The sequence below is a fragment of the Neovison vison genome, chromosome 8 (genome assembly GCF_020171115.1).
Source record: "Neovison vison isolate M4711 chromosome 8, ASM_NN_V1, whole genome shotgun sequence".
Lineage (NCBI taxonomy): Eukaryota > Metazoa > Chordata > Mammalia > Carnivora > Mustelidae > Neogale > Neogale vison.
This window is the reverse complement of record NC_058098.1, coordinates 22001758-22021217: the sequence shown is the minus strand read 5'-3', so window position 1 is coordinate 22021217 and position 19460 is coordinate 22001758. Positions and strand designations below refer to the sequence as shown.

The following is a 19460-nucleotide window of genomic DNA, read 5'->3' as shown; positions in this document are numbered from 1 at the left end:
GACATCAGAGAAAACAAAGCTCAAGGGAGCGGAGAGACAGAGAAGGTGCTGAGGACTTTGGGTCCTTGTGCTTGGGATCCATAAGCTATCTCACCATTTCCCTTTCTGGAAAACTAACTTATACGCATTCTTTGACTAAGATGCAAATAATCCCGAAAAAATCTGAAATCGTTATCAGGAGTGGGATGTGCAGCAAAAGATTCTCAGAGAACATGAAAGCGCTTAGGCATGGAGTCTTAGGGGGCTGGGCAGGGGTATGCTAGAAAATGTTTAATAACTAATTTTCCAGGAGTGAGGGGAAAAGCCCAGATCCGGAGTATTTGTCAATTTCCATGGTGTAAGTCCTCCCAACTACGGCCAATCTCAAGGTGCAAAGGTGTTTTACTGAACACAGAGATGCACACAATGACCTTTCATGGACCAGATCAGCTGGCCCCAGCACACTGATGCAGGAGAGCAGTTAAGTGTTCCCTGGAGTGGATGCTAGTGAAGCCTCGCTCACTCGTCTCTTGCTTTTCAGACCGTGTGTCCATCAGGCCTGTTGTTCCAGGCTGGGGCCTTCTAACCCGCATTCCTTCCATCCATCCATCCCTCCATTTATTTATTCATTTATAAGTGAGCTCTACACCCAACATGGAGCTTGGACTCACAACTGTGAGATCAAGAGTCACATGTTCTACTGACTGAGCCAGCCAGGTGCCCCGCCGTCCACCACCAACTCCTCTTTCCAGACCAGCAAAAGGACTTTATGAAACATACGACCAGGGCGCCTGGGTGGCTCAGTGGGTTAAGCCGCTGTCTTCGGCTCAGGTCATGATCTCAGGGTCCTGGGATCGAGTCCCGCATCGGGCTCTCTGCTCAGCAGGGAGCCTGCTTCCTCCTCTCTCTCTCTGCCTGCCTCTCTGCCTACTTGTGATCTCTCTCTGTCAAATAAATAAATAAAATCTTAAAAAGAAAAGAAAAGAAACATACAACCATATTCCTGAGTTTGAAAACCAAGAGACTTTGGACCTTCTAAGCCAACCTCCCTGCTCCCAAGAAAAAGAGTAGACCCCCACCCACCTACCTCATTAGGAAGGGCTGTGGCTCCATCTCCGTCCCGGGGGACACCATCTTTCCCCACCTGGGGGAGCACTGAGAGTCTGGCCTCCTCACTGCTGCCGGACTTGGCTGTCTTCTTGTTCAGGATCCTGGCCATGCCCTCCGCCTGATGGTAGCTGGCTGGGGAGAGGGGCTCTGGCTTCTTGGTGCTCTCCTCACCGGCTGCAGACGTGGGGCTTGGGGCCCGGCCACACACGTTCCGGAAGAACTCCTGCACGATGCCGTACTTTGGAGGTTCAGGCTTGGCCCGGGCTTCAGACATGCCCAGTTTCCAGACAGACTCTGTGCTTCCCGAGTGCTCCACCACACTGAAGAGGCTGGACAGCCCATCGTTGATGTTCCTCAACACGGGGCTATCCCGCGTAGTGGTGGAGCGGGCCCAGGCCGAGCCATTCTGCTTGCCCTGGTGCAGGTTCCAGAGGCTGCGGTCCTTGGCGCTGTCCAGCTTGGACACGGAGCGCCTCTGGAGCTTCGGTGAGCCATACTTGGGGGAGCAGCACGGCCGCTCGATGCGCGAGTGCACCTTGTCCAGGGAGGAGGAGATCTGCTTGCTGCGCACAGACACGAGCGAGGAGCTGCGGGGTGACCAGCTCTTGCCGTGGAGACTGCTGCGGGGGGGGTCGGTCTGCAGGCCCACGCTGACTGTGCGGATGGTCTGCGTGCCCACGCTGGCCAGGCCCACCGTCTGGCTGGACGTGCTCTTGACCTTCCTCTCCAGGGAGCCCGAGCGCATGGCCTGGCGCACACAGTTGGTGATCTCCTTCATGTCGTCGCTCATGTTCCCAGACATCTCAAAGTCGTGCAGGGCGGCAGGGAAGCTGGGGCCTGGCGCCGCAGGGCTGCCCCCCGAGCCCGCGTCCAAGCGCTGCCGGGAGAAATTGCAGAGCCAGCGGCTGTAGGAGCTCTCGGCTAGCCCGTCGGCCTCAGCCGACTCTTTGGGCTTGGCAGTGGTGAAAAGGAAGCCGGGCTCGATGATGATCTTGCCCTCCCTGTCGTGCACCACGGGGACACCCAGGCGCCGGGCCACTGGGGGGCTGTAGTACACGCGGATGCCCGTCTTGTCAGGAGCCGTGTAGCTGCGCTGCATCTGCCTCCCCGCGGGCTCCTGGCAGGTCAGGGGGCCCAGGCGGTTGCAGTCCCGTGGAGAGAGCCCTGGCTGCTCCTGGCCCTCCTTCTCCGGGTCCACTGGCTGGGGGCCCACAAAGGCAAAGGCAGGGTTGTTGGGTAGCTTCTTACCCCGGGTTGCGTCCCCGGCAAGGTAGGGGGAACAGTCAAGTAAACTTTCAAATTCAGACATGGAGGAAACAGATTTGGTCCTGGGAGGAGCAGAGGAGAAAAGAGCAGCATTAATGGGAGAAAACAGACAAGGAGCAGACGCTTTGCTCTTCCTCCCTGGTCCCCGCACTCCACGAGGGCTAGGGCCATGACCGTCTGGCTTACCTCTCATGGAAGACACTGCTGGTGCCCAGCTCCACGCCACCTCGGCACCTGCCACCATGTACCCAACACTTAACACTGTGAACACCTGCTACTCTCCGCCAAAGGCTTTTCTGTGCCTGCAAGGGCACACTTGGCCTCCACGCAGAAGAAGCTACAAATATCACAGGGTCTGGCCCCTAGACACAGCCCTCAAGACTGGGCGGATCTCGTGGCTCAGGACCAGGCCTCCTTGATCCGTGGGTGGGAGAACTCTGCGTTGCCCGTTCTGCTCTGGCCCCCCGAGTTCCTCAGCGAAACGGAGCTTTGGTTGTCCACAGAATGACAACATCCCCCTTTACTGGCTGCCTTCCCTTCCCCGTGTCACTTCCAGTATTTCCCAAATCCCTTCCCAAATAAACCATTTGTGCTCAGATCCTTGTTTCGAGATCTTTGAGACAAGTTCTCGAATCCTATGTATGGTTTTGGGCAACCCAAATAAGATGTCACCATGTCTAGCACAGACATGGCACATGGACTGATGACTAGAAGTGCCAGGCAGACCTAAGTGCATCTCAGAGGCCAGACCATTTGGCCCTCTAGGAACTCTAGCAGACAGCTCCTATTATCCCCACTAGAGACAGATGGCAAATATCAGCCAATGTCACACGACTCTAGAAAATGGCAGAATGGGAGTTCATACCCCGCCCTCTGACTCCAGAATTTACCCTCCTACCCCAGACCACCTGGCATGAAGTTGCTCTGACAGCTCTGATGGGATTCTGTTGCCCTTGTCCTATTCATGGGTTTCCTAAGAGTGCAGACATGTCCCCAACAGCCTCAGGGTCTCCATGACCATAGCACAGGGCCGGGCCCAGAGGAAGCTGCACAGTAATCCCAGAATGGAAGCCCAGCCTGATTCCTCTAACTCCAGTTATGGGGAGAAGGAACCATAAGAGGAGATGAACAGTTACTTTCAAAGCTAGGATATACGCGGCCCCGGGTTTTCATGCATGTCCACTATCAAACAAGAAAAATCATAGGCTGGAATTCTCATTTTCCCTAGCTTCCTGGCTCCCGAGTGGCTTTGGTTCCACAGAAACCATATCCCAATGTTCCCAGCTCTACTGAGACGTCATGGTGGGCACCAGGGGGGTGGGGGGGAGGGGGGAGGGGAGGGTGGCTGAGGGAAAAAAGACAAGCAAAGGGGTGGAGCAGGGAGAAGCATCTGAAGGACGGGGCAGGGGAGGGGCTGCAGGGCAGGGCAGGGGGAGGGGATGCCAGCACCTTTTTAAGGCGGTGCCCCCAAGATCAGCTTCAGAAACTGCCTCCTTGTCCAGAATCTTCTCATTCTGTGTCTGTCAAGGAAGAGAGTAAGGGTGAGTTCCGGCCACCAGTGCGCCAAGGGAAGGGGACAAGAAGTCAGTGCAAGACGACCTGGGATCCCATGCCCGAGTCTCCTCTTACAGAACAGGAGTGATGTCAGCACCAATCTGGAAAGCCTCCTGGTCAGTTTCTGGCAATAGTGGGTCTAACACTCCCTCCATAGGTATGTGATCCAAGCTTGGCCAATCAGAGCTCCAAGAGAAAACCCCAAGGAAAGAGGCTTTTTATTATTTATTTATTTATTTATTTATTTGACACAGAGAAAGAGAGAGAGAGAGAGATGGGGAGAGAGGAACTATTAACAGGGGGAGTAGGAGAAGGAGAAGCGAGCTTCCTGCGGAGCAGGGAGCCCAAGGTGGGGCCGATCCCAGGACCCTGGGATCACGACTGGAGCCGAAGGCAGATGCTTAATGACTGAGCCACCCAGGCACCCTGGAAAGAGTATTTTTTAAAGTTTTTCTGAATGTGGTGGCATCAAGAAAGCAGGCAATGGCCACAGTTCAATTGGCCGTGAGAGCAGTGACCTCAAGATTCCTGCTCAAGGGGCGCCTGGGTGGCTCAGTGGGTTAAGCCGCTGCCTTCGGCTCAGGTCATGATCTCAGGGTCCTGGGATCGAGTCCCGCATCGGGCTGTCTGCTCAGCAGGGAGCCTGCTTTCTCCTCTCTCTCTCTCTGCCTGCCTCTCTGCATACTTGTGATCTCTCTCTGTCAAATAAATAAATAAAATCTCTATATAAAAAAAAAAAAAAAAGATTCCTGCTCAGGGCTTGTCTTCCCCTTCGTTCCAGAGCAGGTCTCCTGGGACTTGCACCTGTTTTTCTGAACCTGCACCACCAGCCCTCTTGAGCCCCCATTAAATCCTCTCATGCCTCAGTTCCCCACAGTTAGTGTTTGTGGCTTGCAACCAAATCTCCTTACTCCCTCGGGCTGTGCCGCTATGGTCACTGTTTGGTTACTGAGAATGTTACTGTAATGGATAAGGCCCCCGAAGCTTAGGAGCAAATTTCACCAAAGTGACCTAACCAGTCTCCACAGAGAGGGTGTTCTAAATGAGAATGTGATTCTCATTTTACCACGGAGGCCACTGGAGCCCAGAGTAGAGTGACTCCCTCAAGACCACACAGCTATTCAGAGGCCTGGCTTTTTAGAAAGGCACAGCTAAAACCAAGAGAGAGCAAGCACCTGGCCAAGGAGACAGAGACAGCCGGTCTCTACCCCAGGCATGGAGGGACAGAGCTGACAGAGGGCTCCTTGCAAGTCCCCAGCCATCGGCTGGAACGATGGGGTAGAGATCCCAGAACTGAGGAGCCTGGAATGTAAGGGGGTGACCTGGGTGGGGGGCAGATCGCCCCAAGTGAGGGACCTGGCAGTGTGGCCAGGAGCCAAGAGAACATGGAAAGCCTGCTACCCTGCTTACCTCTTTCCAGCTGTTGTCCTGCTTCTCCAAATCTGAGTGCTTCAGGATCCAGGGTTCAGCAGCCTTCTGCAGCTGGGCAAGGGTAAAGAGGAGGGTCAGTGGCAGGCATGGCTGGCGAATGGGACCTCGCTCTGTGCAGGGCCAGTCCCTAGGCTATGCTCGTAGCCTGCTCGTAGCCTGGATGACCCAGTTATGGACGAGGAACCATCTTCCCAGCAGGCAGTAGCTCCGAGCCACCAAAAGATGGATCTGGAACCATTTGGAAACATGACCATGAAAGTAATCACTTACAGGCATCCTTATGGATGCCCTCCCATCTGCTCCAGTCCCCGCTGTCACTACTGGGCTACTTCATGGCTGCAGTTCCTGGGCTGGCTAGGTCAGAGAAGCCACAGCTGAACGAGCAGGGTGGGGACTCCATCACTAGGAATGAGGCCGGCCTCTATAATCTGCCCTGAACAGCTCTCTATGCAAGAGGCGAGTAAGTACAAATGATATGTATCTTATGATTACGTTATCGACAAAACATTAAAACGATCTCTGTAAGTGGCAAGAAAGGGAAGGAATGGGCTGGAGTATGCTTTTGCATACTGGGTCTTATATAAAGATGAAGTCCTGATTTATGTAATTAAAAGAAAAAGTAAAACCAAGAAAGAGTCAACATAAAGAGTGGTGCAATAGCCAACTCTATTGGAAAGAACCTAAATGTCCATCAACAGATGAACGGATAAAGAAAATGTGGTACACACACACACACACACACACACACACACACAGGAATACTATGCAGCCATCAAAAAGCACAAAATCTTGCCATTTGCAATGACGTGGCTGAAACTAGAGGGTATTATGCCAAGCGAAATAAGTCAATCAGAGAAAGGCAATTCTCATATGCTCTCTCGGACAGGAATTTGAGAGGCAGGGCGGGGGGGATCATGGGGGGTAGGGAGGGAAAAAATGAAACAAGATGGAATGGAGAGGGAGACCAAGCATAAGAGATTCTTAATCTCACGAAACAAAGTGAGGGTTCTTGAAGAGGGTGAGGGAGAGGGTGGCTGGGTTATGGACATTGGGGAGGGTATGAGCTATGGTGAGTGCTGTGAAATGTGTAAGACTGATGATACACAAACATGTACTCCTAGGGCAAATAATACATTATATGTTAATTAAAATAAAATAAAGAGTGCGCAGAGCAGCTTGGTAAGCGGCTGCTGGGTACACGATGCGAACCGTGGTAGGGTGTAACAGTCCACGATGGCTTTTTCCCCATGTCCCCTCTTTTGGCCAGAGGACTCTAATTTTCCCAAATTTTCAGGGTTTGGTAGGCTCTCGGGGTAGGCACATGACTTAATACTGCCCAATCAGCCTTGTGGAAAAGGGAAACTTTCCGTTGCCTTTGGTAAGCCAGCAAGATTCAAGCACAAAACAGCAACTCTATCTGAGGACAGCTTGCTTATGAATAAAGCACAGAGGAAAGCAAGCCTGAGAGACTGACAGAGAGATGGACTTAGCACCTCATGCATTCTCTGAGCGCCTGGATCCAGCTGTAACTGAAGGAGAACCCAGCCCCAGACCTCTCCCATAGGGAGCCCCATGGCGGCTGTAGCAGGCCTCACCTGGCTCAGGCGGTTCTGCAGCTCCTTGACCTGCTGCTCCACCTGCTGCTTCTCACCCTGCAGCCGCTCCACCAGCTGCAGCTTCTCCTGGCTCCAGTTGCGCTCGCTGATCTGCAGCTGCCGTGTCAGCTCCATGACGGCGCTGTAGGACTCGGCCAGCAGGTGCTGCTGCTCCTCACGCTCCCTCTGGAGGGCGGCCTTCCAGTCTGGCCCCGGCCGCTCCCCAGCCCCCTTGCCAGCCTTCAGCTCCATCTTCAGCAGAAGGAAAAGCAAACTGGGTGGCTGGGACCAGGAGACCCTTCCCCTCTGCCCTGATCCGGCCACCTTCCTTCCCTCTGGCACCAGCAGGGGGCGGTGGCGGGGGAGGGGGGCCTGCGCTCTTGCTCGGAAGGCCCCTCACTGGCTAGAACGACCCCACGCAGAACTAAGCCCTCCTCACAATCAGGGCTCGCAAGGAGCTCTTTCCTCACACTAAGGCCTTCTCAAGCATTATCTCAGCATCCTCTTGAAATCTCAGCAAGACAACTACCTTTTACGATACCTTGCAGAGGAGAAAGGGGCTCGAAAAGGTTAAGTTATTTGTCCCAGGTCACAGAGCTACAAAATGGGAGGCTTTCCTAGTTATTGCTTCTCGTATTTCATCAACTCTCACAAGTGGTTTGGGTTTACAGTTGGGGGGGGGTGCATGCACCCACAGTCACACAATGAATGTGTGCAGGAATCAGTCCAGTGTGATGGCCTGGTGGGAGGAGGTAAACATGCAGCCTCAAGCATCAGTGTACCCCAGATCCCCCAGGCTGTGGTCCATGAACCCCACAGGGGCCAGTCAGCTTCCCAGTGGAGGGGGGGAAACACCTGGAATGATGGGGTTTGGGGAGCAGCAGGAACATTCAGAGGAAAGGAGGGTGACATGGGGAAGCCAGAAGGTTGTAAGCCCTGGGAAGAAGGCTGGGATCATGGTAATGAGAAGCCAACACGGGCAGAGGTTTGGGGAGCAAAAGTCAGGTCTGCTACTTACTAGCGGGGTGACCGTGGGAAAGAAACTTAACCTTTCCATGCTGGTTTTGTTACAGGCTTGGGGAAAGCTGGGACCTGAAGAGCTGAGGCAGGGGGGTTGCTGGTGATGGTCAGGGCATCCTCTCTGAATGGGTGGAAACCCACCCTCTCACTTTTTAGACCGCACACAGCAGAGACCACACACCTCCAGGGCTCCTTGTTAAGGTTCCCATGGTCACACTGGGTTGTGGGAGTAAAACAAAGCCAGCTAGCAAGAGACAAAGGGGTGGGGAGCAAATAAGGACTGCAGGCAGCAGAAGCCTGGCCATGTATGTGAAGGACATCACCAGGTGCAGACAGGTATTAAAGCACCTGGCCTCACCTGGGAACCCATGGTGCAGCAGATGGGCCAATGATGTCCCGTGCCCATTTGTCAGTCCCTCACATTCCTTCCTCGGACCTGTGACTCCCAGTCCCCAGTGTTTCTGGGACCATTGCTATGTGCTTCAAGGTTAAGTCTCTTGCCCTCTCTGGGTCTCAAGAGGAAGTGAAGGGGTTCCTATGCTTCTTAGGAGCACAGCTTGGGCATCGTGTTCCCAGGTCTGACAGCTATGGGGGCTTAGAAGAGGGAGGAGCAAAGAGGGCAATGTCTCTGACAGGTAGGGGACTCACCTGAGCAGTATGGCTCTTCAACTCTGCCCGCTCTGTCTCCCAGGTGGCCTTGGCCTTGGCAAACTGCTGCTGGAGCTCAGTCAGACCACGGCGTTCATCCCGCAGCAGCCAGCACAGCTCCTTCAGCGTCACCTTCATGTCGGCCAGTGTCTTGATATACTCATTGGGCTGCAGAAAGGGGCAAGGCCTGGGTCAGGAGCTTCAGAGGGGTGGGAAGGGGAGCCTGGGCTGGGAACACTCACTCAGAGTCCAGCCTGGGACTCTGCCCAGTCTCAAGCAAACCCCAGGGCCTCCCCAGGCCATCTCACCCAGCTGAGCCCAGGCCTGGGCACCTCCTAGGCTGATATGTGCCCCAGCCTCACATGAACAAAACACAGCAATTATTTTTCAGCCTAAATGTGCGATGGACTCCGGCTTCTTCAAGCTTCTGCAGACTAGGCCCCAGGTCTTTATCCTTGCCCAAGATGTGCCTCTCTGGCCCACCGTGGGCCACATGGGGAATCCCAACTATGTAGCCTCTCTGACGGCCTGACTCAGTCCCCATCCTCTCTCCTGGGCCCATGACCTGTCTCCCATCTACCCAAGTTCACTGTGTATGACCCTGGCGGCCCGACTCTATCGCTCTCTCTGCCCCATGGCTTGATTTGAGGGTTCCTGACTCCAGACCGCAAGGCCTCTCTTCACATGACCCCAACTGGATGTCCCTACCCCCACTCTACGCATCCCAAGCCACAGCCAATCCCAGAATACACTGCCACACCTCGGTACTCACAGCTCTCTAGGTCCAAAAGGGCCTTTTCCCCACTCTCTAGTATGCAAGCTCCCATTCCTCCTTGGAAACCCGCCACTTATTACCCTTTCTCTGTGACACTGTCCCCTACACTCCGGAGAGAATTAACAGCTCTCCTGCATGTGACCGCCCAGTCCACTGCCCTGGATGACTTCTGAACCCCATATCACTAAGTATCTGGGGCCAGTAACCAGGTGATGGCCCTCCGCAGCTCCAGTGCCCCATGCAAGACAGGTCAGGGAAGGAGGCAGGAAGCGATCGTTAAACAGACAAAGGAAGCATGGGCAGGACAGGACTGGGACTGGGCTGGGAACGCACCGTGTTTTGGGTCCAGCTGTCCCCTGCACAGGTCTTGTTATCAGAATGCTGGGCGTTTAATTCCTCTTCTTCCATTAGCAGGTACAGCTCCTTCATGCTATTTACCTGTTTTTAAAAAGCCACATTCAACAGGGGCTGGAAGGGTGTCATGCCTGAGAATCTGACCATCAGGAGAGGGGATTCAGGCTAGTGGCCCAGATGGAAAGGGTACAACACAGCCAGGCAGGAAGAAAGAATGGGGGTTTATGGTCCAGGGTGGACCAAAGGCACTTTAGTTGGACACTGATTTCCCCAGATTTTCACTTTGGCTCCTGGGCACCATCAAGGCCTAGGAGCACAGCTGGAAAGGCAGGCCCCTCTGTCCTCCCATACCAACTCTAGTGCCCCAAGGGCCATGAGGCATCCTCAGAAATAACCATGTTGCCAGGCTGGGTCAACAGGTAGGCCCTTCGGGAGGACTAAAAGGGCCATGGGCACCCCCATAATTAAAGAAATGGCAACCAAAGGTTTGAGTGGACCAAAGGAACCTTCCTGGGAGGGGTTTGCTGCTGATGGATTCTGCAGAGAAGTCCAGAGCCAGCCAAGGAAGCCAGGGTATTAGTTCAGGGTGGGAATGAAGCAGAAGGAAGCTAACTTCTGACTGGGGCACTCATTCATCATTCGCTCAACAAAGAGTTATTGAAAACCTACCGTGCACCAGGCCCTGTGTTCAGAGCTGGGGATACACCAGTGAGCAAGATGGACAAAAACCATTATCCCCTTTAGCTTCCATTCCAGTAGCAAGAAAACTAACAAATAAGTGCAGTGTATGAAATGGGATTAACTGTCTGGAATGTCACACAGCAAAGCTCCACAGGGCACAAGAGCAAGCCAAGGAGCTGGGGGTGGGGGGTGCTGCATGTGGGTAGTCAAGGAGGGCCTCAGAGAGACACTAGTATTCGGGCAAAGTCCTGAAAGAGCTAAGAAGAGAATGAGCCATGTGAACACCTGCAGGTTGAGAATTCCAGGGAAAGGGCACAGCAGATGCAAAGGTCCTGAGGTGGGAACATGTCTGCGTGAGGGAAGCAGGAGAGCCACGGAGAAAGTGAGACAGGTATGGGGAACAGGGCTGGTCGCCCACACCTGGGACTTGTAGGAACTTCAGCTTCGGCTCTGGGTAAAATGGGAGCCAGAGGAGGACTGTGAGCTGAGGAGTGATGCCCACCTTATTTGCGGTTTCTCAGGATCGCCACAGCTGCCGAGCTTAATGGGCAGCAACAGAACCCCCAACACAGAACTCCAGGGGATGCCATCCACATGCAGTACATGCCGCCTGGGGTACCTCCTCGTACCCTTCTGAATGCAAAGTGCTTGGCAGAAGGGTGCAGAGCAGGGAGACCACATAAGAGGCTACAGTGAAAATCCAGGCAAGAAGTGACGGTGGCTCAGCCGGGAGGGAGGGCAGAGCAGCTGGGTCAGACTCTAGATAGATTCTGGATAGAGTCACAACATGCAAGGAAGGCCATTTAAGCCATGTACCTGGACAAGCTCCCCAAGGGGGCAGGTGGCGGTAAGGGAGAGACGTGGCCCAAGGGCTGAGCCTTGGGGACTCTGATGTTAAGAGAGGGCAAGGAGAAAAGGAGGATCCAGCCAAGGAGATCAAGAAAGAGCAACCAGTGAGGTGGAAGGAAACCCAAGAGAGTTTGATGTCCTAGAAACCAAATGAAGAAGGGTTTCTAATATCAGCGCAGACACTGAGACTGGGAAGTACTCCGAGGATGGTGGGGGAGAAGGACATGGCCTGCCTGAATAAACACCCCAATTCTGTCCCTGGTCATGAGTATCTAAACATACAGACTATGGTTGTCTGTAGACACAGGTGCATGATTCTTCCTCCAAAATCCTCGGGGCCAGGTGTGCTGAGAATTCCAAATGCATGGGGATTTAGAAAGACAATGTGGTACCCACACTATACAGGGTATCACTGCCCCAGCAGGGCCTGGTGTAACACTGTAGGCTCAAGCACACTCATGTTTCCCTACAAACACATGAATATTAACAGGAAATGGGATAAATAAAGGTTTTACTGCCAAATGAATGTCAGGCCAATCTTTTCCAATTGAGTTTAGATAAAACCAAACACAGCTCTCTCAGAACTTCTGGATTTCAGAACTGAGGCAAGGAATCAAAGATCTTTATCTGCAGTAGAATGGGAACAATAATTATCTACATATCTTAGCATATCTGTAAAAATGAAATGCAATCATTTACCTCGAGTACTTAAAACAGTACCTAGAATACCATACTCAATGCCTGAGCATTTTTTTTTTTATCATTCACACGTATAGTTATCATTTCACATGTAAAATTCTGCAAGTGTGGACAGATATTTTTTAGTATGAATGTACATCGTTTATCTATATAGTTACATGTATGTGCTTATATCATATTTATACACGTGTATGTATCTTTTTTACCAATGTATGTGGTTATGCTTACATCTTTTTTAAAAGATTTTATTTATTTATTTAAGACAAAGGGAGCAAGCATGAGTGGGGGCAGGGAGGGGCAGAGGGTGAGGGACAAGATGACTTCTCACTGAGCGGGGAGCCTGACATGGGGCTCAATCCCAGGACCCCGAGATCATGACCTGAGTTGAAGGCAGACACTTAACCCACTGAGCCATCCAGGTGCCCTGATTATGTTTCTATCTCTTTTTTTAAAAAAGATTTTATCAGGCGGCCTGGGTGGCTTAGTCGTTAGGCGTCATGTACAGATGTACATGACAAAACTTCATCAGCTGTACATTTAAGATGTGTGCACTTTACTCTATACAATGTATCCCTTAAAGTAGTAAACAATAATATGTACTATATGGGCCCATAATGGCATAGTAACAAAACTAGATTATTGAATTTACCCAGTTACTGTTGCCTGCTGAGGACTCTGAGGTTCATTGCAAAGGGAAATGAACAAGTTTTAGAGAGGTGTTAAAGACCGATCAGCTCTCTTTGGGGAGGGACCACGTCTGTCTCCATCACAGTATCTCTAGCCACAGTGTCTGGTAAAGAGTTAGTTCTCGGGCGCCTGGGTGGCTCAGTGGGTTAAGCCGCTGCCTTCGGCTCAGGTCATGATCTCGGGGTCCTGGGATCGAGTCCCGCATCGGGCTCTCTGCTCTGCAGGGAGCCTGCTTCCTCCTCTCCCTCTCTCTGCCTGCCTATCTGCCTGCTTGTGATCTCTCTCTGTCAAATAAATAAATAAAATCTTTAAAAAAAAAAAAAAAAAAAAAAGAGTTAGTTCTCAAAAAGCTGAATGAGTGAATGAATGCAGGGATGGAAGCCTGAAAGCTGACGGCTTGGGGATGAGCCTCAGGACTGTGTCAATGCCACCTGGGTATCTACTCCCATCTTCCCCACCCTAGCCCTGCCCTAGTCCCAGCCCCAGGGGAACCATACCTCAAGGAAGTCATCCCCCTCGTTGGGCAAAATCTTGCCCTGCCGCCAACGCTTGAGGAACCACCTGAGCTTCATGAAGAGCAGTAGGAAGTTGTGCTTGAACTGCTGGGACTCCTGCACCAGCATGTTCTTCTCCTGGCTCCAGAATTTCTGCTCCAGCCTCCGCTGGAGGCTCAGACTCTGCAGCTCAAACTCCCGCCTCAGGAGCGCCCTCTGCTGGTCCTCCTTCAGCTGGGAGGGGGACAGGAGCGTGAGCACCCTCAGCGGCCTTCCCAGCACTCCCCTTTCCCATTCCGGGGCCTCAGATAAAGACAGAGAGGAAAGTTTGGGAGGTGCCTGTTGGTGATCCCTGCCAGAGGCTCTACCAGCGTCAGCTCATTCTATTGGGATAAACTCCAGGGAAGAGAAACTCATAAAAGCAACAGCGATCAGTTACGGATCACTGGGAAGTGGGATTTGAACCTGGCTCTGCCTCACTGTAAAAATCGTGACATCACATAATGAGCACATGCTGGCTGCCAAAGTTTCACGGGAACTCTCACATCTGATGAGGAACCCGGGTGGGTGAGCAAGGAGAGCAGGAAGGCATGACCTTACGTCGAGCACCAAGGGCATGCCGGGAGAGAGAAGATGCAAATCCTGAGGAAGGATTGCAAGGTCATGATTGAGAGAGCAGAGACCGGGATTAGAGTCTCACCCTGGATATGCAACCTGGGCCAAGCACTTCAGCTCCCTGGGCATCAGTCTCCCCATCTATAAAATGGGGACACCTCACAGAGGAAATCCTGAGGACTAAAGGACATAATGTGTGAAAAGAGCACGGCACAGCCCTGACATACAGTAAGGGCTTAATACATGCTTTCTATTAGCAGGACTACCAGCCTGGATCAGCAGCCAGACCTCTGGGCTTTCTGATACAGGTTTTCAGTTCTGATGGGAGCCGTATGTCATAGGTGGGAAACTGAGGCCTAGAGAGAAGACAGGATTGGCTTGAGGTCACACAGGCCGTCAATGACAAGCCCAGGATTCCAGCCCAGTAGAGCTGATGCACGATCAAGTACAGCTAGGGCGAAGAGACTCAAGTTTCCCGATACCCTTGCCTTCTGAAGACCCGTGGAGCCCTAAGGTTTCTGCCTTCTGTTCAGGGAAGAGATGCTGGAGTCAGTATGGTGGTGGTGGGGGGCACTGGGCACCACCCACCTGGACCATTTTCTGGTTGAAGTTGTCGGCTTCCTCCTTCCGAAGCTGCCGCTCCTGGGACAGCTGCTCCTGCAGGCCCCGGAGGCTGTCATGGGCCTCAGCCAGCACCAGCTGCAGCTCCTTGATCTGGGATAGGGATGAGGGACACAGACACAGGGAGAGAGTGGGGTGGGAGGTAGAGCTGTGGTCAGAGGACCAGAGTTAAGTGGGTCCAAGCTGTCCCTGGAGTACAAATCAGGCACAGTGGCTGGCCCTACTTCAAGGGGTTGTCAGACAATTAAGCAAAACAGTGCACTTCAAATTTAGCTATTATTATAATTTAGCCTTGATAATTTCCCTCTTTGAAATGCATTGGAAGAAAATAACATATTGAGAAAGCTAAGTTGGCTTCGCAAAGATGTTCATTGTCTCATTGTTTATAACTACAAACATTTAGAAACGATTTGGATAAATTAGGGGATTAATAGGTGTGGTTAACATGTCTATGCATACGTAAAAGTCCATTCAACTGTACACTTAAGGATAGTGTCCTTAATTGCATATATATCATTATATTATACTTCAATAAAAAATTTAAAAGGATGTATACCCCCAATAGAAAAACAGAAAGGACACGGGGACACACACTTAAATGTGAACAGTGGTTAACTGACAATCTTGTGATCTTGACTTCCTTCTATATATCTTCATGCAATGCTGCCTTGGGATTTCGCTCTAGTTTTTTGTTGCTTATAATGTCCATATAATAAAATCTTAAGAAAAAGACAAAGCTCTAGGTTTTGAGGGGAAATTGTGTTTATAAGTATTGTAGCTAAACAGGCAGAACTAATCTATTCTTTTAGAAGTCAGGATGATGACTGGATGGGGACCAGAAGGGAGGCTTCAAGGATAGGTCAGGCTCTGCTTCTTAATGTGCTCGCTGATTTCAAAGGAGTGTTCAGTTCGTGAAAGTCATTCTAACTGTCCACTTACTAGTGCTTTTCTATGTGTGTTATGCTTCAATTTAAAAATTTTTGAAGTATTTCTAGTAACAGAGGGAAATTCTTATGCTATCATGTTAAGCAGGGAAAAAAAAAAAAGGAAATATCATCTGCTACTCCTACATCAAACCTTCCCAGACACAGCAAGATGTCCCTCTGTGGAAAAAAAATTTTTTTTATCTGGCCAATAACATGGAAACTTGGTTATGGAAGGCACTCTGACTTAAGGTGTATCTTGTATGCCTATTTTATATGAAACATTCTTGTGGAGTTCTTCTTGGACTCGGTGCCTAACATAGAGCCTGGCAAGTTGTAACTGCTCAGTCAAGAGTGGCTGAATGAAACAATAACCAAATGCATGCAGGTGAGCTGGCCTATCTCCTTTTCTCAGAAAATGAGAACTAAGTATTTTATGTTATGTTTTGGTTTTTCCCTTTTTGCCATGGCTGCTAGGAAGCTCAGACCACTTAGTTTGATTCATCAGCTTCCAGGGGAATTTCTCCCCCTGGGCACTTGCAGATTGGCCTTCCTGGGACCACAAAATTGCCTTCCCATGGATGTTCAGAAGAAAAAGGTGCTTAGCGTGGGACACACACAAGGTTCTCCATGGCTCAGGAGTCACAGGGAGGCTCCATCCCAACCACAGGAGGCTTTTCCTACTTCAGGTTCATTATGAAGTGGTGGTGAAGACTCAGAAGGCTGGGGAGGGGGGCTCAGGATGAGGGAATCCTAGAAATTCGACAATCTCCACCCACTTGAATCCTCCCACATTACAAGCCGGGAAAGATGCAGCCAGAGAATGGGAACAGGCCCAAGGCCACAAAGCCACACTGGTGGGTCCCCTGAGGCCCTGAGATGTGTCATCCTCCTCTTCCTCACCCAAAAGGATCAGGCTGTAATAAGGCTTTTCAGGCATTTAAACCCTTCAACAGCTCTCTGAGGGATCACCTTTATTATAAAGGTGAGAAAACAGAGATCAGAGAGGTCAAGTGACTGACTGGTCTACAACCTCACAGCCAGTATATAGTAGTTGCACAGTTTGAACAAAAGCAGTCAGCCTGACTATAAAGACTGCTGCCCTCTCGCTAAAGAAATGAGTGGTTTCGTTAAATGCCATAAACCATCAAATTCCCTGTGAAATTTAGTACAGCAAAACAAAATCCATTCTTTCAAATGAGTTTATAAGCTTCCTTTTATCAGGCCAAGGCCCAGACTTCCTGGTCTCCCTTTCAGCTTGCTGCCTGGAAGCGTGGAACCACACAGAACACTCAAAACCCACGTCATCACCAGCTAAGCTTCTCCACAGATCGCCCCACCTCTGGGAAGCCCCAGCCACTCTCCTCCAGCCCTCCCCCTCACTCCATCAGGCCTAGGCCCACCTCAGAGGCGTAGGAATCATTGTCTTCAGCTCGGTAAGGCCTGAAGTTCCGGCTGGGGTCGGGCTTGGAGTCCAAGTCACCACTGCGGAAGGGCTCTCGTATCCTGGGCTCCCATTCTGGCAGATCCCTGAAGTCAGGTGGCTGCACCCAGAGGCACAGGCGGAAGAGACCAAAGGTAACAATGGGGAGGGGCCCAGGGGGTGCGAGAAGCAGCCCCCACCCCAGGCCCTGGGCTCTAGAAGAGGCTCTGACCACCCACTTGAGGGCTGGGGCCTCAGTGGGTTCAGCTCTGCAGCCCAGACTCGGGCCTACAACTACTCAGCGAGCGAGTCTCTGTTGAAAGGATGAATAAGTAGCCAAGTGGTGGGTGAGAATCCTGGTCTCGTGAATGTCTGTCTTGTGCACAAACCTTCTGAGCCAGCCTCAACAGTCCTGCCACATGAGTAGCCTCAGCTCATTCCTACCTCCGGAAGAACCAGGGGGAAGACCTAACATTGGGCGGGGGGTGGGGGTGGGTGGGGTGGTTTCTACTTGCTTAAAAAAGTAAGATCAAGCCAGATCAGCAGGGCACAGATTAAAGAAATTATGGCACAACTACACCGTGTTGTTGTCAGAAAGCAAGCTTTCTGACAAGAATGTCAGATGTGGTTAGACCCCTCCCACTGCTCTCAGGATGAAATGCTCTCATAACCCAGCCAGCCACCCTCCTTCCCTTTGCCCACAGGCACACCATGCTCCTTTCGGCCATGATGCCTTCGCACGGGCTGCTCTGTTTACAAGTCTCTTCCCTGCTAATCAACCCTTATGATCTCAGCTCACATCAGAGGCCTTCCCTGACCTGAAGACGAGGTCAGGTTCCTTGTTCACAGAACCAAGTGTCCTTCCCTGAGAGCCCTCCTATCCATTTGTCATTTCACATTCCAGTGGCCTGACATCTTGATGTACATCTTTCTTCCCCACTAGATGACAGGGACCAGAGGACAGGAATCAGGTCTGGTTTTGCTCCAGCTCCAAGCACAAAAAAGTACATGACCAATAAATACGGCAGTGTAAGCGCACAAACCACTAGACACATTACACAAGAAAAATCAGTTGTGTGGTGACAGCAGGTACCACATAAAACAATCTGGGTAAGAAACAAGCCCACGAGAGGACATGTACAGAAAGACTTCAAAGGGCATTTGTGATGGTGACACGGTCGTGTTCTGGGTGATGAGGACACCGGTGTGCTCCCCTCAGGAAAATCCAGTAAGCCGCACACTCGCATGCCATGTGCCCCTCTGTCCTGCATAGATTTGGCAAAAAATTTCTAACAAAAGAAGTAACGGGGGCTGTGACTGGGACATCTTACCTGAAAGTCGGAGCCAAGGTCTTTGGCCAAAAGCAACTCCTTGGAGGGCCCCTGGGAGCCCAAGGCAGGCAGCGATGAGAAGGGCTCTGGTTGCTCCTTGGAAGAGCCCCCCAGGGCGGCATCCGCCTTGCGCGTGAAGGCGTTGAGCTCCTGCTGCAGCAGACTCAGCCTCACCAGGATGGCGTGGATGAGCTTGGCATCCCTGGGACCCTCGCTGTTGTCAGGGGCCTCGTGCAGCCGAAAGTCAGCACACTCGTTGTCCAGACAGAGCCGGAGGCCAGCCGAGAAGCCGTTGGCGTCGGCCACCAGGACGTCGATGGCCTTGCTGACCAGCGCGGCCTGTTCCCTCAGCCCAGGCAGCGCCTCGGCCTCCCGGGCCCTGCAGATCCGGGCAGCATGGGGGCCGGAGGCGTCGCCAAGAGCCGCGGGCACACACTGGGCAGAGTCCCCGGCCTCGGCGTCCGTCTCCAGCATGGGCCGCGTGCTCTGGCAGGAGGCGAGGTCACAGCGCTGGAGGTTGGAGAGCAGCACCCGGTTCTCGTACTGCAGCTTCTTGACCTTGCCGCTGAGCTCGCCGATCTGCAGCTTGGCGGCCGCCAGCTCCTCCTGCGAGGGCTCGCTGAGCACGGAGCAGCTGTCCTCCGACAGCGTCACGTCCAGCTCGTGCTCCGCGCGGAACTTGGCCAGCTCGGTCAGCAGCAGCTTGTTCTGGTCCTCTAGCTCGGCCGACGAGCGCCGCAGCAGCTCGGCCTCCTCCTCCACGAACTGCAGGTGCCGCCGCAGCTCGGCCAGGCTCTCCCCGCACTCGCCGCCGCCCAGCGCAGAGAGGGCCAGGCGGGCCTCGCCGCCGCAGCCGCCGCCGTGATCCTTCATGTCGTCCATCTCTGCCCGCAGGCCTCGGTTTTCCACCTCCAGCTCCACGATGCGGCGGCTCAGTAGGTTGGCTTCCTCCTCCACCAGCTTCAGGTGCACCTTCAGCTCGGTCTCCCGGGAGTGGGGCGCGTCCGCCAGCTCCTCGGCGGACAGGGCGCCGTCCAGGTCCCCGAAGAGCGAGCGGTACTTGAGCAGCTCCTCCTTCATGCTGTCGTTCTCCTTGGCGAGTTTGCTGAGCTTCTTACACATGAGGGCTGACTCCTCCTTTGCAAAGTGCAGCTGGCACTTCAGGTCCGCGCTGTCCTCCTGCAGCCAGATGCACACAAGGACACACAGGACTCAGGAAGGTGAGTGTCACGACTGCACTTCAGGGAGCGCTAACTACGTGCTGGGGGACACAGGAAGGAATCAGACAAGGCCCTGACTCTCGAGGAGCAGGGGAGACAGGGAGGGAGACCTCCTTGATGTGGCACAGCCTGGGGAATCCGGGAGGGCTTCCTGGAGTAGGCGACATCCTGCCACACAACTGTTG

General features: G+C 52.6%; 1 protein-coding gene across 2 annotated transcripts in view; it reads right to left on the bottom strand.

The window, feature by feature from the left end:
* The window catches only part of SOGA1 (suppressor of glucose, autophagy associated 1), a 69790-nt gene that overhangs the window by 10470 nt on the left and 39860 nt on the right, over nt 1-19460 (bottom strand). The window contains exons 5-14 of one of the 2 annotated variants that reach the window (XM_044263079.1): nt 18056-19234; nt 16705-16845; nt 14346-14471; nt 13146-13376; nt 9712-9816; nt 8604-8771; nt 6936-7187; nt 5320-5391; nt 3805-3875; nt 1067-2417 (exon numbers count right to left, since the gene is read on the bottom strand). In XM_044263079.1, the coding sequence (XP_044119014.1) occupies nt 1067-2417; nt 3805-3875; nt 5320-5391; nt 6936-7187; nt 8604-8771; nt 9712-9816; nt 13146-13376; nt 14346-14471; nt 16705-16845; nt 18056-19234 (3696 nt within the window). The remainder of the gene's footprint in view (nt 1-1066; nt 2418-3804; nt 3876-5319; nt 5392-6935; nt 7188-8603; nt 8772-9711; nt 9817-13145; nt 13377-14345; nt 14472-16704; nt 16846-18055; nt 19235-19460) is intronic. The other variant, XM_044263080.1, reaches the window with a different exon arrangement.